The 15,293-nt window shown below is 38.0% G+C and overlaps 1 protein-coding gene across 1 annotated transcript; it reads right to left on the bottom strand.

Annotated features, from left to right (window-relative positions):
* Nucleotides 1–240: 240 nt before the first annotated feature.
* Nucleotides 241–7,812, bottom strand: LOC120286860 ((-)-kolavenyl diphosphate synthase TPS28, chloroplastic-like). Its single transcript, XM_039299434.1, is given in 15 exon segments — nucleotides 241–737; nucleotides 1,159–1,282; nucleotides 1,371–1,622; nucleotides 1,695–1,793; nucleotides 2,672–2,693; nucleotides 2,696–2,786; nucleotides 3,180–3,406; nucleotides 3,499–3,611; nucleotides 4,060–4,180; nucleotides 5,245–5,459; nucleotides 5,656–5,839; nucleotides 6,107–6,413; nucleotides 6,672–6,739; nucleotides 6,904–6,987; nucleotides 7,650–7,812. Coding segments are annotated over 15 exon segments (2,421 nt in total). The 5' UTR covers nucleotides 7,762–7,812; the 3' UTR covers nucleotides 241–335.
* Nucleotides 7,813–15,293: the final 7,481 nt, after the last annotated feature.

The raw sequence follows: 15,293 nt of genomic DNA, 5'->3' as shown, positions 1-15,293 counted from the left end.
AATCACATTATGAATAAAGTTCATCTTATTCCAGCGTGTTGAAGGATAATGTGGTTCTAACAGTAATTTCCATTCAATTCCAAGATCTTCATTCCCATTTCTTCTAATCCATTCAGTTTAAATATGTGCACTGGTTGGAAATTAGTGTGTCCAAACCACTTGTTTTAGTGCGTTATCAGATAAATTGGTTCCCTAATTAATAGGACATACTATTATCAAAAGTTGAGTACGATGCACCTATTTAAATGCCTGATTATAATCCATCATGCCATCGAGTGTACCAATTTTATACATCAACCTGCATTATTTGCTATAAAAGTTTATGTTACGGAGTTTTAGTTCACTCTCTCGAAGAGCACTTTGGCAATGTGGGAATTGATTGTCCCGGTATCGCAATGGGCAGTGTAGTAGAAGCTCCTCGTGACAGCAAAGAACGCGTCCTTCACGTCTCTATTGAGCCCCCGAGTTGAATTCTGGAGCACCAGTTGCGCCAGCTCTTGCATGGCCATTTCTATCTGGTCGTTCTCGTTTTTACGTACCTTTTGGGTTTGGTGATGAGCCAACTGACGGCAGATCGTGCTGGTGAGATTGCAGAGACGGTGGCATTCAGGATGAGACGAGAGGTCGTCCGAGAGAAGACTGTTGCAAGCGCCGAGAGCTATCATCTGCACGAGGAGTTCGACCACTCCTTTGTACTTATCTCCTTCCTCTCCATATCCCACCAGCCACTTTTCCCACTACATAATTGATTGTTATGAATATTCCCACAAAAAAAAAAAAGGACCACGAAATTAGGAATTTATATCTCATTAATTGGTAAATTAGTGAATATGAATTGACTCGTACATTTAAGATGCATATATATATGTGTGTGTGTGTGTGTGTGTGTGTGTGTGTGTGTGTGGATTGGATTTGAAAGATAAGCTGTTGTTCTAATTTTAAAGATGGTATTCAGAAAACACCTACTAACATACTTCCCAAACAATTTGTGTGAATTAAACTTGAAGCTCATTGTGCATACAAACATAGAAACGAACTATTGTAATTAGAGTGATAGATCATAACTCTTTTTTTCTCTTTGTCTAACCAAAGATCATTATGCGGATTTATATTTTAGCTACTATATTCAATTTCATTAGTGGATTATATAGGTCTTACCGCAGCACGTAGAGGATGGCTAATGTCTTTACCGCGGGCCTCCAAGACTTCCAATGAGAGCTGGTCTACGGTTCCGAGCAGAGCTGCAATGAGCCCTTCTCCTCTCTCATCCAAAATGGAGCTCCTGCAATATTCTTTTTCGACATAAGAAAGGTAATCTTCATAATCCCTTAACGGGGAAAAGAAAATGACGATAATCCAAGCGATTTTACCTTCCGCTTGTGTGCTTCTGTTTCCTGGAGAACTGCTGAAACGCGCGAACAAAGGCTCCTCTTTGCTCACGAGTGGCTCCCTCTCCCTCCAAGTACGAGGCGATTGCATCCACCAACACTCTCGCTTTGGCCCATGCAAGTCTCTCTCCCGCCCTTTCCGGTTCGTAAATGCTTGCTGCCGCCGTAAAGTAAGAATAGAGAAGAGTCTTCCCACTTATCCCAAAGTCGACGAGTTTGCTCTCGCAGTACCACCTATAAATTGCAGATCTCAATTAGCAAATTCAATTACTATATTTTTTCACCCTTTAATTATGGTGAAATTACCCCTGAAAATTGTCCCATTCTGAGAGGTGCAAAGCTTGGCAATTGTTGTAATCCAGCTTGGCAAGCTCGAGATAGACATCGTTGTCAACGTACTCCATCCTGCCATTGGATATAGAAAGAATAAGCAAATTTTGTTAGATGTGTTTGTGTCTTTCTGTGTGAGGTCACTTGTCGTCCCTTTTCAAGGTTTAATAGAGGTTCACAATATCATGTAAATTTTACTGATAGTCCAAGAAAAAGGCAATTGTACCTCTAACCATTTTTTGGAAAATATAAGTACGTGCCTAATTCTGCTTGCCTCTATTTAGGTTGATAAACCCCAAATTTTGAGCTTGAGTATTATAAGGACCACAAAAGAAATTATCTGAATTCCATATCAACGATAAAAATCAAATTTGAGCACTTACTTTTGAATGATTTTATAGAACCACTGCTATTTCTTCTAAAAATTTAAAATGTCAAATAAATGTGTGATTTAATGTTTAAATATTCTAACAACTTTCCTATCAAAATGATGTATAAATATTATGAATTCAAATGACAAAGCAACCACGGGCTTATCAGGTTCTGAGGGTCCTGAGATTAATAAATAAAAAGTGCCTGCATTCAGAATAAAAAAATTATTTTGTTTCACCTTCACTTTGAAAAAAAAAAAAAAAAAAAAGGTTAACTTTACGAGTGGTACTAGGATAATAATATGTGTGCGTCTATAATTTGTATAAAAGCTAGTGATTTTCTTAAATGTGAAATTAAAATGCAAATACGACACCATCCCTCCAAGACAACAAGGACATGAGAGCCTTCTGAAGATAAGAAGAAAGGAAAGAATGGAAATGACGTGAGAGCGTGAAGTGAAATTGGTGGGTTAAGGGTTGACTATTCTTTTTTTTTCTTTATTTCATTTTCCAAATAAGTGGAAATTATTATTATAACTAAAAAGGGCAACAAGAAAGAAAGATAACAACAGAGAGAAGAACCTGTAGAGAGTCTTGCCAATCAAACGTCGTTTTGGCCGCCACACTGGTCTATGTAAAATCTCGACTCCACGCGAGGTAAGTTTGCATACCAAGGAACATCAAGAGCGTATCCCACCTATAGAAGAATAATCTACTTAACTATTTTCAGAAAAATCTATTTAATTATTTCCTTTAATATCAAATGAAAGAAAATAGATTGTGGCAAGATGATAAAGTTAGTTTGGGGCTTTTAAGTTAATTAAAGCCACGGATTTTCGCAATTTCATGGCGAAATAGAGTTCTCTCTAGTGAACCTAGACACATAGTAATTTGCATGCCAATTGTACCGTCATTCCGTCCGAGATGAGAAGCTAGCGTAGTGGGTAATGGTTGACACACGTCTAGTATCTCAGAAATGGAGTTAATATAACGGTTAGTAATTGCACGTCAAAGTAATGAAAATAGAATCCCGTAAATCGAACTAAGCACATAAGATAGCCCGACAAAATTCAAAGAGTAATGTCCATACCTCGCCGGGTAAGTCCTTGGTTATGATCCACTTATCGAATAGCTCGTTAGCTTCTTGTTTCCGTCTCAGAAACTTCGCCGCATGTCTGTTCGCATCCTTAAGGATTTTCTCTCCCGGGAAGATCAATTCAGAGGCCTTATACAGATTCAACATTCCGGTGACTGGCTCTATTAACTGCCCCATGAAGCTGAAGAACTCGTTCCCGCTCTTAAAGTTTTCAAACACCTCTAACGACACCGAATGTAGTATAAACATAATTATTTCCGCCAACTATTGATACAAGAAAAAGAAAAGAAACGAAGAAGGAGCTGACAAGTACCAGCAGACACTTCATAGCCATGGAGTCTCAAGAGCTTGAATCCCATGGAAGTATCATCAATATCAGCCACATTCGAATTTCTTGCCCAGCTGATCCCTTTATCACTCCAATATCTGATACAATATTTGTCTTATAGATTGAACTCGGTTTCGTTACGTAAATTTGCTATCTGAATTTGACATAATTAACCCGAGAATTTGTGGCTGGATGTATAGATTTTGGAAGTGTGACAAAAGCTTCAATAATTAAATTCAGCATTCGCTTCTTATGCTTAGCCATGTCTCGAATGCTCAAAAACTACCAATTTCAATTAATATTTCAAATACTTCTCCTTTTCGGCTTATGACATGTATACTTTTTGGCTTTTCCTCCACAGTGGAGCATGAAATAGTTTGACATGACTTGAAAAGAATGTAACTTGCATTTTAGATATGTGTTTCATCGTATTTGATTCGAGTATGAAATGAGTTATAAGCAGATACTCAGGAGTAAAAGGTTATTCCAAGCACGGTACGAGTTGCACAAGTAGTCTAGCATTTTTTTTTAAAATCTTTTTCTTACCTATAAACGTAGCTCATGCATTCTTTGATCTCTTCCTTGAAGTACCTAGAGACTCCAAGTCGCTGCAAGCGGTCAACGGCCCACAGATGCTCGAACAAGTCAACCGGATACACATTTGGAACTAAACGAAGTTTAGAGAAAGAAAAGAATAAAAAGGAAAAGTCACTTTCTAAAGTTGATAATTAGTGACATCAACAACTTCAAAGAGCTCATCAAGTGTTACGTTAGGGAAGATAAGTTAAAATTAGCGACTTTTTTTATTATTAATTAAGACTTGTGGATGACATGCATCAAGTGACCTTTTTTTTATTTTAATATATATATATATATATATATATATATATATATATTTGAGCTTTTTTAATTAATACATCAATCATTACCTCATATGATCACCTCCTAACCAAAAAGTTAGCTACTGATAATGATTGGTAGGGGTGAGTATGGTTTTAGAGTAGAACCGAGAACTGGATCTATAAGAATCGGCCCAATTCCTGGTTCTAGAAAATGTAGGATAAATTTCAGGTTCCAAAATTAAGGGAACCTAATCGATGGGTAGCAATCTAGAACAAATTTTTGTGTTTTTCTTATTTTATATCTTTACGTGATCATGTTTTTCTTATTTTGTGTCTTTGTGCGATCATGCGGCATTCCATGACATCCAATTATGAGTATCTAATCTAAAACCATTGGTTTAAGCTTTAATGTCCAGCCATATCTATAACTAAGATTTTTACTTTGTTAATATTTCATAATTTTCATGTGTCTAAGTATAAATTGTGATTCATGAATTATAACAAATGGTATTCATTAGTAATAATGATTCACTACAATTATATAATTAAGAGTATAGTTAGAACCTGATCAGACGCTAAAACCAACCCTAAAACCTATAATAGGATAGGTTTAAGGTTCTTAAATATGTAGGATAGGTTTTAAGTTCTTGAGGATGTGAGGTAGGTTTTAGGTTCAAGAAATTATGAAATATGTTCCAATAGGTAGATTTCAGATTTCAAATGATATTTAAACGGAACTCCAAACCGCTTACCTCTAATGATAGATAATTTCACAAAACAAAATGGTGTTGGTACTACTTCTTAACAGTCTTATTGGCGAATCAATGAGAATAATTAATCAACTTTAGAAATATAAAGGAAACTGCAATTAATTGAAAAAGTTGACTACCTCCTCCATGGAATCTTTGGACAGTTCTGCTTAAATAATTCAAGCAATTCAAATCCCTGGTTTGCAAGAATGCAAATGCAGTTGCGGAGGGAGAGAACAAGAATGACCCATCTGCGTTCTTCAATTTTAGTAGCTTTTCCCACTTCAATTCCTTCATTCCTTCCAAGCTGTGGAGGAGACTTGTGGGCACTTGGTGCAATAGGTCACTTGGTATCCTTTGTTTTTGTTTTTGTTTTTTTTCCCGGCCCCCGGGGGGGGATCACAACCAGAGCACAGCATTATTATTACCTCCAACATTTACTAAAGCAAACCCGAAATGGGCGATCTTGCTTTGAGGGGAATAAATAAGCTAAAGACAATTATCACTACTAGAAGCTTTGAGCTCCATAATTTTTGCATTAAATTTCTTACTTGTTGAGCTTCGTATTCCTGTTCGCGTATATCTCTCGAAAGACTGGAGAGTCGTCACATATCTCGATCTCCAATTTCCAAGCAGTCTCGATAAGCGAAGGAAAAGTAACTTCGAACCCAATGGGCATGTGTTCGGGCTTCTCCTCTGCGAGTTTAGATATGTTGTCTTTGAAGAATGACATTCCTGTTGAAATCACGAGATTGAAAGTTAATAATAATAATATATCCCGAGATGAGAACAGTTGTTTCTGTCGATGCAAGTTGTCCAAAATTACAAGTCAACAACTTTGAGGAAATATACTTTTTTTCTTCTAGAAAAGGGAAATTTCTCACAGCCCCATGTAAGTAACCATTTATGGATTTCAAATGCATAAACAGCGATGGAGATTTTCCTTTTCCTTTGGTTGTAAATGAAAAGTTCATGATATGGAAGGAATATGGTTAGGCACACCTTTATCGCATTTATCAGGATGGATCTTCCAGTACTTTAGAGCTACGACACAAGCCAAGGTGTTGAGGATCCGATCATGGGGACAGAAGAGGAGATCGTCACCCCAAGAACCGTCGGGATGCTGATTGTTTGCGATCCATTGAAGAGCTTCCGGGAACTGAGGGTTACCGTTCCCGCCGACATCCTCTACAAGAGCAACCCAAGCTGTGTCGTAGGCCGACGTACTTATTTTTCCGTCACTCATCGACCAAAACATCAACTTGATTGCTTTGACTCGTTCCCCGATCTCACTCGATGGAGAAGCAACCTTCGCGAGGAGAGAAAGATCATGCGGTAAATATCATACAACACAATGACAGATGTTGAGTATTTGATCATGCTAATTTTTTTTTTAATAAGGTTATTAGAAATATTATGTCTGGATTGATGCATGATATCGCCTCAACGTCTAAGTTAATGTATGTGTTATGTCAGAACGACCAATCGCAGTTGTTTTCTTCCAAATTTACATCAAAATTGACTGAAGTAATTCTAGTTGTGCAAAATGGCAAGAGCAAAATATTACCTTGACCCCTTCAACTCCTAGGTCATCCTCCCCAATCTCTTGCCACTTCATAATAGGCACGTCAATTTCTGCGCGCGACGTCCCATGTCAAGCCCGGAGAGGTCTCACAAACTTTATGCTTTTATTACAGATGTTATCATTTGATTGTCATTTTCTTTACACTATGGTATATTGATGTTGTTAATTAGTTAGAAGGAAAAGAAATCAAATGAGGTGGGCATGAGGAGTGTACCTTCTAGAGGTTCCCATGTGGAGTTGCAACTGGGGCGAATATTGAGGTGAAGTCGCTTGTCGTTGTTTACAAAAGGCCAAACTCCTGCAACGTTTTTCAACTTTCGATTGATTAGTAGTTGGTGGGGATGTGTTGGTCATTCCCCTCATTTGTTTGTATTTATTTAGCTTTGCATAGAAGGAATTTGACATTAATATTAAAAAAAAAAGAAATGTAAAAGAACAGTTGATGACGTGTTAAAAGTAAACGAGCGCTTAATGGTATCATCATTAAAAGTAAAAGAACGCTTAATGACATGTGTTAAAAGTAAAAGAACACTCGATGTTATTGTACATCGCTTGACAATGAGTTGTATATACTTTTTATATTCATATGTTCTCCTTCCATTTATCAATTTAGGTTTTTGGGTTTTGCACATGTGCATCCATCCTTGCTAGTAAAACTTTCTCTGTCATTTTGCTCTTTATTGAGACATTCACCGAACCTCCTAGAAATACATCTCTCACATATGAGCTAGCTCTCTATCTCTCTCTCTCTCAGATTTATGAGACGGATGAATTAATTCGAAAAAGAAGAAGATGAGAGTTGATGAAGAAAGATGCCTATTCTTTTACGCATGGGAAGGCGAAAACTAAAGCTGATCTGCAAAAGGGATGGCTCATCAAAAGCATACATGGCGCCCACAAGTTGACTCCTCACACACGAGAGGAGGAGGAGGAGGAGGAGGACGACGACGACTGACTTACCCAGAAGATGGAAAAGCTTGGTGGTGGAACCTGGAGCGAGACTGGAGGAAGAGCAACATATTGCAGGAGAGAGAGCGGATAGAGAGAGGAAGAGATGAGAGGACATGTTCATGTGACAATAATTTCATTAGAGTTGGTGTTGTCGCAATTGCCGTCGTTGTTTGATGCAGTGAAAGGTATAAATAGGGGGAAGGAGGGCAAGGGAGTGGGAAGGATGAAGCAGAAGCGGCTTCCCGACAGATTCCCGCTACTGACTGAACAGTACCAAAATGAATTTCATAAATTAGGAAGAGCCCGGAAGTACTAAGGAGGCCGCGAAAGCCCGCTGGGCATGATGCACTCGCGGCCCCCATTCCAGTTCTGTTCGGTCGTCTCCGTGCACGACCGTGACAACCGATGAACGACGCTCCATCGCGTGCTCGCCCGGACTCCCGCGGCCACAGGCAACTGAACGGAACGAGGTCGTGACCGAAACCCTTATTAAGATCATTCATAGGTTGCACACGCCATTGGAATCCCTCAGATCACGGAAAGAGGACTACGTGTCTGGTGGTTGGATCAGCAATGCGAATCGATTTTGAAGTTGATCCACTGGAACATGAGACAAGCGTGTTTATTGTGATTTTTCCAGTTCAGTCCTAAATCTTTTATAATTGTGTCAATTCAATTCATCTGGCTAATTTTAGCTAGTCGGATCTGACATGGACAATTTTTAATAATATTTTTTGTTTTTTCGTTTTCTCTTTCTCTTTCACTTCTTCCTTCCTTTTCCTTCGTTTCCTATGGTGGCCGACAAGGCTTGTAAGCCATTGGGCGAGGGCCGCGAGCGAGGTGGCTTCGCCTAGATCTGGGCAAGGCCAGCCTTGCCATGACCTCGTAGCAAGTGAAGGTGGCCTCGCTCGCAACTAGCGAGGACCCATTTGCTCGCAGCTAACCTCGCCTAGATCTAGGCCAGGCTGGGCAAGGGTCAGGACCCTCACAAAAGCCTCGTTAGCCACCGTAGGGAAAAAAAGGAAAAAGAAGGAAGAAGAGAAAGAGAAAAGGAAAATGAAAAGAAAAATGAAAATGAAAAAAAAAAAAAATTTATTTAAAATTTTCTACATCGCCCCGCTAGCCAAAATTGACTGAATGGATTGAATTTGCACAATTGCAAAAGGTTTAAGACTGAATTGACACAATTGTAATAAATTTGAAGAGTCTCTTTCCTTTGAACTTCCTTCCTTTTTTGGGCATTCTTTGAAGCTTTTTCACCATGAGCACAATTTCCTCGTTGTCTTTACCGTCATCGTCCGAATCTAAATCATCGAGTCAATATTAGATTTTAAAGCCATTGTTTGCATACCCCTGGTGTCTTCATCGCTTAGACGTTCTTCTTCATAGGATTTGAGTATTTCCACGAGTTCATCCACAGAGAGAAGTGATATTCTCTAAGTTTCTCGAATAGATGTCTTAATATTGTTCCACTACTTTGACAGTCCTCAAAAATCTTGTTCACTTTCGTAGAGTCTAATACAAGTTGCTCTTGATACGCCAATCCATTGCCTTTACATTCTTCAAGTAAATTTGTTGAACATGTCAATGATCGATTCTTCAAGTTTCATCTTGAAGGCTTTGTATTGCTAGAGAAGAATGTTTATCTTCATCTCCTTAACCCTATCAATTCCTTTGTACTTTACCTGCAACCTGTCCCAAATTTCTTTTGCTGATTCACATGAAGAAATTTGGTTATATTCAGAAGAAAATAATGCACAATATAAGAAATAAATTGCTTTAGCATCTAATACTTCTCTTTTTTTTTTCTTTTCTTTTTTTATGTTCACATCAAATAAGGCTAAGACTTCTAGTTTTTTGCCTTCTTCTTTGGACAAAGAAGTTTCGGGCCTTATGCCTCTAAGAACAACATCCCACTCCAAGGGATCCTTGGATTTGATGAATGCTTTCATCTTGTTCTTCAAGATGTTGTAATATTTTCTGTCGAAGTATGGAGGTCTTGTATCACTATTCCTTTCATCAATCTTGATGCAATATTATTAGTCAAAGAAAGATCGTTAACTCAGAAATAATAAAACACTTCAATAAAGAGTAATCAAGTTCTGATACCAATTGCTATGATTAAAATTATTACCTAAAGAAGGTGAATAGGTGATATTGTGGTAATGAAAGAATTTAAACTAATATTGCAGCAAAGTAACTTTTGGTGATAGAAAGAGTGACGGTTAAATCTTACCAGTGTGTAATTCTATTACAATTAATAATAAAGAGTTAAACGATAGAGAACTGCACACACAAAATTATAGTTGCTTGGCTTTTGCAAGCCTATGCCCACTCTTCCATGCTAACAGCCTATTAACTAGATTCCACTATAAATGAGCAATTAAAGGTTACAAGATTTGAGCAGTGAATAACTCTCTACACACTCTCAGCCTCTAAATGATTACGCAATATTGCTCCCAGAGACGAATGTATAACATTAGAAAACACTCTTCAGACTTTGGAATTAAAAGCTTTAATTCTCATAAATACGATATTTCTTTCAGTTTTGAGACTTCCTCTTATACTCCTCTCATAGCTAAACATTGGACATATTTTCAGGAGAATTATCTAGCTAATCTTCCTGTTGGCCTGGATCTTGCTTAGAAGGTCTGATTGGTTCAAGATCGCCAAAGACAATGCTTTCCATAGATTTTGCTGCCCATATAGCAATTTAGCTTTCCAAAAGTCGAATGCTTCAACTTGGAAAGAATGTTTCATCTCAAGTATATCATTCTAGGAAAGTCAAATCTTAGAGAGATATTTGGAAACTTTCCTTTTGAAATTCCTTATGTATAAGGTAGGAAATCAAACTAATCAACATTAACTATTATGTGAGTATGTAGCCTACTTCCTAATCGTTTGACAGAACAAATAAGGTAGGAAATGATTAAGCCGCAACTTTGGTTCTAATTAATATTATCTAATTATTTTCTATTAGACTTTCCACCAGAAAAATACTTATCATCAAAACCAAAGTCTTTACTCAAGATAAGTTTTACCATTCTTCAAAATTGCTTTAGGGAATATTATCTCAACAGACTGCACAAAAAGGTGGTGATTCAGAAATTGAAATTGTTGTTCAAGAGGATGATAGGAGAATAGACAGGACAATGGCTGTTGATTTTTCATTATATCAAGTCGCGATGCGAGATTTCTTTTTTACCGACACCCTCATACATGCACCTCACCAGATCTTCCATGCGCGTGTGAGCCGCCTAAGCTAGGCCCGCTCTCCCTTAATACTAGCATCCTTGTTCCCCATAATTATCTTACATCAAAAGGCACATCAAAAGGCACATCAAAGGCGACAACTCATTCACCTTTGACATCTAGGGCACGATTCATTATTGTCACGCTGGCTTCCATAAGTGACAAATTATATTTGTTGCCTCCGGTTGCCCTTGGTGATAAAAATGAAAGAATTCCAATGCGACGAAGCAAACACAACAAACGGTCCGTGATAAAAACTTTCGCGTCACCTTCAATTTACTTAAGAAAGTTTGCTACAACCTGGTGTAGGACGATTGCTGCTAGGCTGAAAGAACCGTTTTCAATCTCAGTCAGAACGAGTCAAACGTGCATGGCTCGTTTGATTCTCAGCTTAGAAACCGGTTCAGATTTGCAACTAGCGTTTATGAGAGATCTTGGCATCTTCCTTACTTTCTCTCTTTTTTTTTCTTTTTTTTTTTTGCATTTGTCGAAACCTTATTGGAGGAATCGGCATATTAAGGTGATGTTTCGAGAGTCAGGCATGTGAACTGTGACACGACAACCCTCATAAACAAAAAATGAGTTTATTCCAGGTTGGTGCAATCCGTATTAAAATCGAGTGGCATGAGACAAAGCCGTCATTTTCTTGATTGAATTTTCTCTTTTACAAGTGGACTCATGTGATTTTCTTGCTACAGCTCAATCGGATCCTTTCTCGGCGAAATGATGCCTATATGGTAACGTCCAGAGTGAGGCACCCGACCGGTTGCGCTTTTACTTGATGAAAGAAAAAGGGCTGTTAGTCTTTTGATTATTCTATCATGGCAACTGTACCTTTGCCCCGAGTTACCAAACGCTAGTGAGCTTCAGAAAGTAGAGGTTCGGCATCCACGTTGGAAGGAAGGAAATTATGTAATGCTTATATCACGAGATGTGCCAAAATTATGAGCAAGTCTCATCATTTTCCAGGCATGAGCATCCATCTCTCATTCACTTCATGATGATCGACAGCATTTGCGTGGTTCGGTCATATCGGACCAATTCGTTGCACGACACAAGCGTTGCACAATACGCTTTTTTATGAGGCTTGTGCCTTTGGTTGCCTTTCACTAAGTCTAAGCGGACATAGAACTTGCGCTTTGGGATATAATTACAATAGTAAAATTATAAGAAAGGTAAATATGAGTACCTTACTATCATCAATTCCCACAACTAATCAAAGTCACATTCGAAGATGACATTTTAGCAGAGAATCTTTCCTTTCCTGGCTCCAAGCATGCCAAACCAAGAATTCCTTCCGGTTCACGTGAGAAGTATCATGAGAGCCTCGGCCAGCTTTCGTTCTTTTCTTTCTTCCCTCGGTCCGCCCAAGCCGTACGCAGAGTTTTAGTTTTGGTTTTGGATTTCAGGTATGGAATGTGTTTGTGGGTCTTACTTAAAAAGGATCAATGACGTCTGAGAGTCCGACCTTTTTTATGCTTTACCGTCAGATACCTGAATTCTTCTCTTGTTCGATCGAGTGCCTCAACTTTTGGATTGAGCTCAATGGAATACCCTCATTAAATTCGTATGCAGAAAAATGCTGATGTGGCGCCAACACCATTATTTAGCCACTTGATGCGCTAATATGGACTCTTGCATGAAATTTTTTGTCCACGACCTCCTACTTGGAGATGCCAGCCGCCGCCACGGTTGGCGCCGCCTCCTCCACCAAGCTTCGATCGTGGCGCCATCCGAACAATGGCTTACGATCCGCAAGTCAACATAGGAGGTCACCAGGAGCCAACGATCGTTGCTTGCACTTCTAGGACCAGAGTAGCTTTCGAGCTGCTTCTTTACCACAGCCGACAATTTCTCCGGTCTCTGGTGATGCCGTTTCCCTCACTACGGTCACGCTTTCAAACTCACCATATCAAATACAAGATTGGGAAACATTCTTCGGAAATGTCGCGGCCAAAGATCTTGTCAAGCAATTGAAATGTTTCTTTTAGTGCGTTAATTTTCCTTTCAATGTGATTCTCTGCTTCTCATGCATGAGGATCTATTACTACCCAAATTTGATTCAAGGCACAGACCTCAGATCAATGCACGCGACATTAATATGGTGGTGGCCAGTGACCTCCATCGGAGATCAACTGGAGCGAGAGAGAATTAAAGAGTGAGAAAGGGACTAACTACGAAGATGGTACCAAGCATAGGGCCACGGAGGCGCAACAAGAATTGGGATACTGATGGTGGCACCAGTCATGGCTAGGCAAGCTACAAGCACAAAGGAAGCAAATGGAAAGAGAAGAAATTATTTAATTCTTTTAATTTGAGTTGGCACTCCTAGTTGATATTTCTACACAGGTTTATATAAGTAAACAAGCCATGTCAGCAATAAAAGACATGATATGACACTTCATTTAACAAAATCTCTTGTTGAGCTACATTTAAAACGTTGAGGTAAACCAAAAGAAAAGTTCAAGTACTTCGATAAAAAAAATAAACGAAAGCTCAGACGCTTGTGATGTCATTATTCCTATTTAAAAATAGCAGAGTTTGAGACTTGATTGAGTTTTAATTGGCAAGTACTTTAAACTCGAACTGTTGAGTATATCAAGAATTTTTTATGGGCTTGGACCAACGGTAGGGCTCGTAGGCAATAAAATATCATTATTTTTTACAAATTTTTAGGTCAAGAATTGAGACAGAAAAAGTCTTTAGTTTTTCAGAACCACCTTTTGTAATTCTTAAAATTTTATAGTAGATTTTGCTTCTCCTCCCTCCGTAGTTTTTCCACAAGGGTTTCCACGTAAATCAGATTTACTTTTGAAGGCAAAACTAAATACATAATTGACTTTTGAAGGCAGTAATGATCATGAGATTAGTTTAGTTGCTAGAGGAAGGTTTGTTGAGAGAAGTAATGGTGGTAGGACCAAATCAAAATCAAAGTATAAGGATTTGATTTGCAACTATTGCAAGTCTAAGAGGCATATCAAGATAAATTGTCTGAAACTAAAGGCAAAACAACAACAAAAATAATAATAATATGAATCAGCAAAATCAAAGGAATGCAAATCTTTAGAACAATAAGAACTACTAGATAGGTAGAATTAGGGAAATGAAAATCCCACTCAAGCAACTGAAGAAGAAAATAAAGATTGGTTATTGATTGCAGATGATAAAGACAAATTCAATGATAGCGAGATTCATGATTCAGGCTGTTTGTACCACATGTGCTATAATCGTGACTAATTCTCCACGTACAAAGAATATAATGGTGAAGATATTTTAATGGGGAAGAATGATAAATGCAAAGCAGTTGGGATTGGGACTGTCAATATTAAGATGCATGACGGCATCTTTAAAACTTCGGATAATGTCATACACGTTCTTAATTTAAACAAAAAACCACATTTCTTTAGGTACACTGGATGCTAATGATTGTAGGTTTATAGTTGAAGGTAAAGTTATAAAGATTATGAGAGGTTCCCTTCTATTAATGAAAGGATTGAAAATTGGCACTTTATATCAACTATAAGGTACTATAGTTACTAGTTTAGTCACAGTCTCATTCGCTATGACGGAATTAGACAACACTAAATTATGGCACATGAGATTAGGCCATATGAGCATTCGAGGGATGGAGGAGTTAAGTAATAGAGGCCTTCTATTTGGTCAGATAATTGGAAAACTAAATTTCCGTTAGCATTGTTCTTTGAAAAATAGAAAATGATTGATTTCAAGATAGGAATTCACACAATAAAAGGCAATTTGGATTATGTTCACTCTAATCTTTGGAGGCCTCAAAAAATTCTTTCGAAAGGCCCTAGTTTGAGATATTTACTCATTCATTGATGATTTTTCAAGAAAGGTTTGAGTTTATTTTTTAAAACAAAAAAATGATGTTTTCATTACATTTGAATAATGGAAAACATTGATTGAAAAGCAAGCTGGTAAAAAGATTAAGCAACTCAAAACATATCATGGGCTGGGATTTTGTGAAGGTGAGTTTAATGAGTTCTATATAATTGAAGGTATTATAAGGCATTACACTACAGTGAATACACCACAATAGAATGGTATTGCAGAATACATTAACATAACCTTATTAGAAAGGACTAATTGCTTATTGTCTAACGATGTAATGTGTTGGGCAGAGTCCCTTGAAGTAAAGTGAGTGTTTTGTGAAATTCTCTTCATGGCTTTCTAAACTTCTTCTTCTTCTCCAACCTAGTAGGATCCTTTGAGAAATGCAACTCGGATAGTTAGAAATAATATTATCCCGGTTCTATTTGAGTGTCTCTAGGCTCGAACTAAAGAGCAAAATGGGTTCTTGCCAAAAGGCTGTCCTTGAAGGGCTTGAACAAGAGGTTCGCCCACTGTGGGAAGGCATATCCGCAGGAATCTGACTTCATC

The sequence above is a fragment of the Eucalyptus grandis genome, chromosome 8 (assembly GCF_016545825.1).
Source record: "Eucalyptus grandis isolate ANBG69807.140 chromosome 8, ASM1654582v1, whole genome shotgun sequence".
NCBI classification, from domain to species: domain Eukaryota; kingdom Viridiplantae; phylum Streptophyta; class Magnoliopsida; order Myrtales; family Myrtaceae; genus Eucalyptus; species Eucalyptus grandis.
The sequence above is the reverse complement of the archived record's forward strand: the minus strand, read 5'-3'. Positions and strand labels throughout refer to the sequence as shown.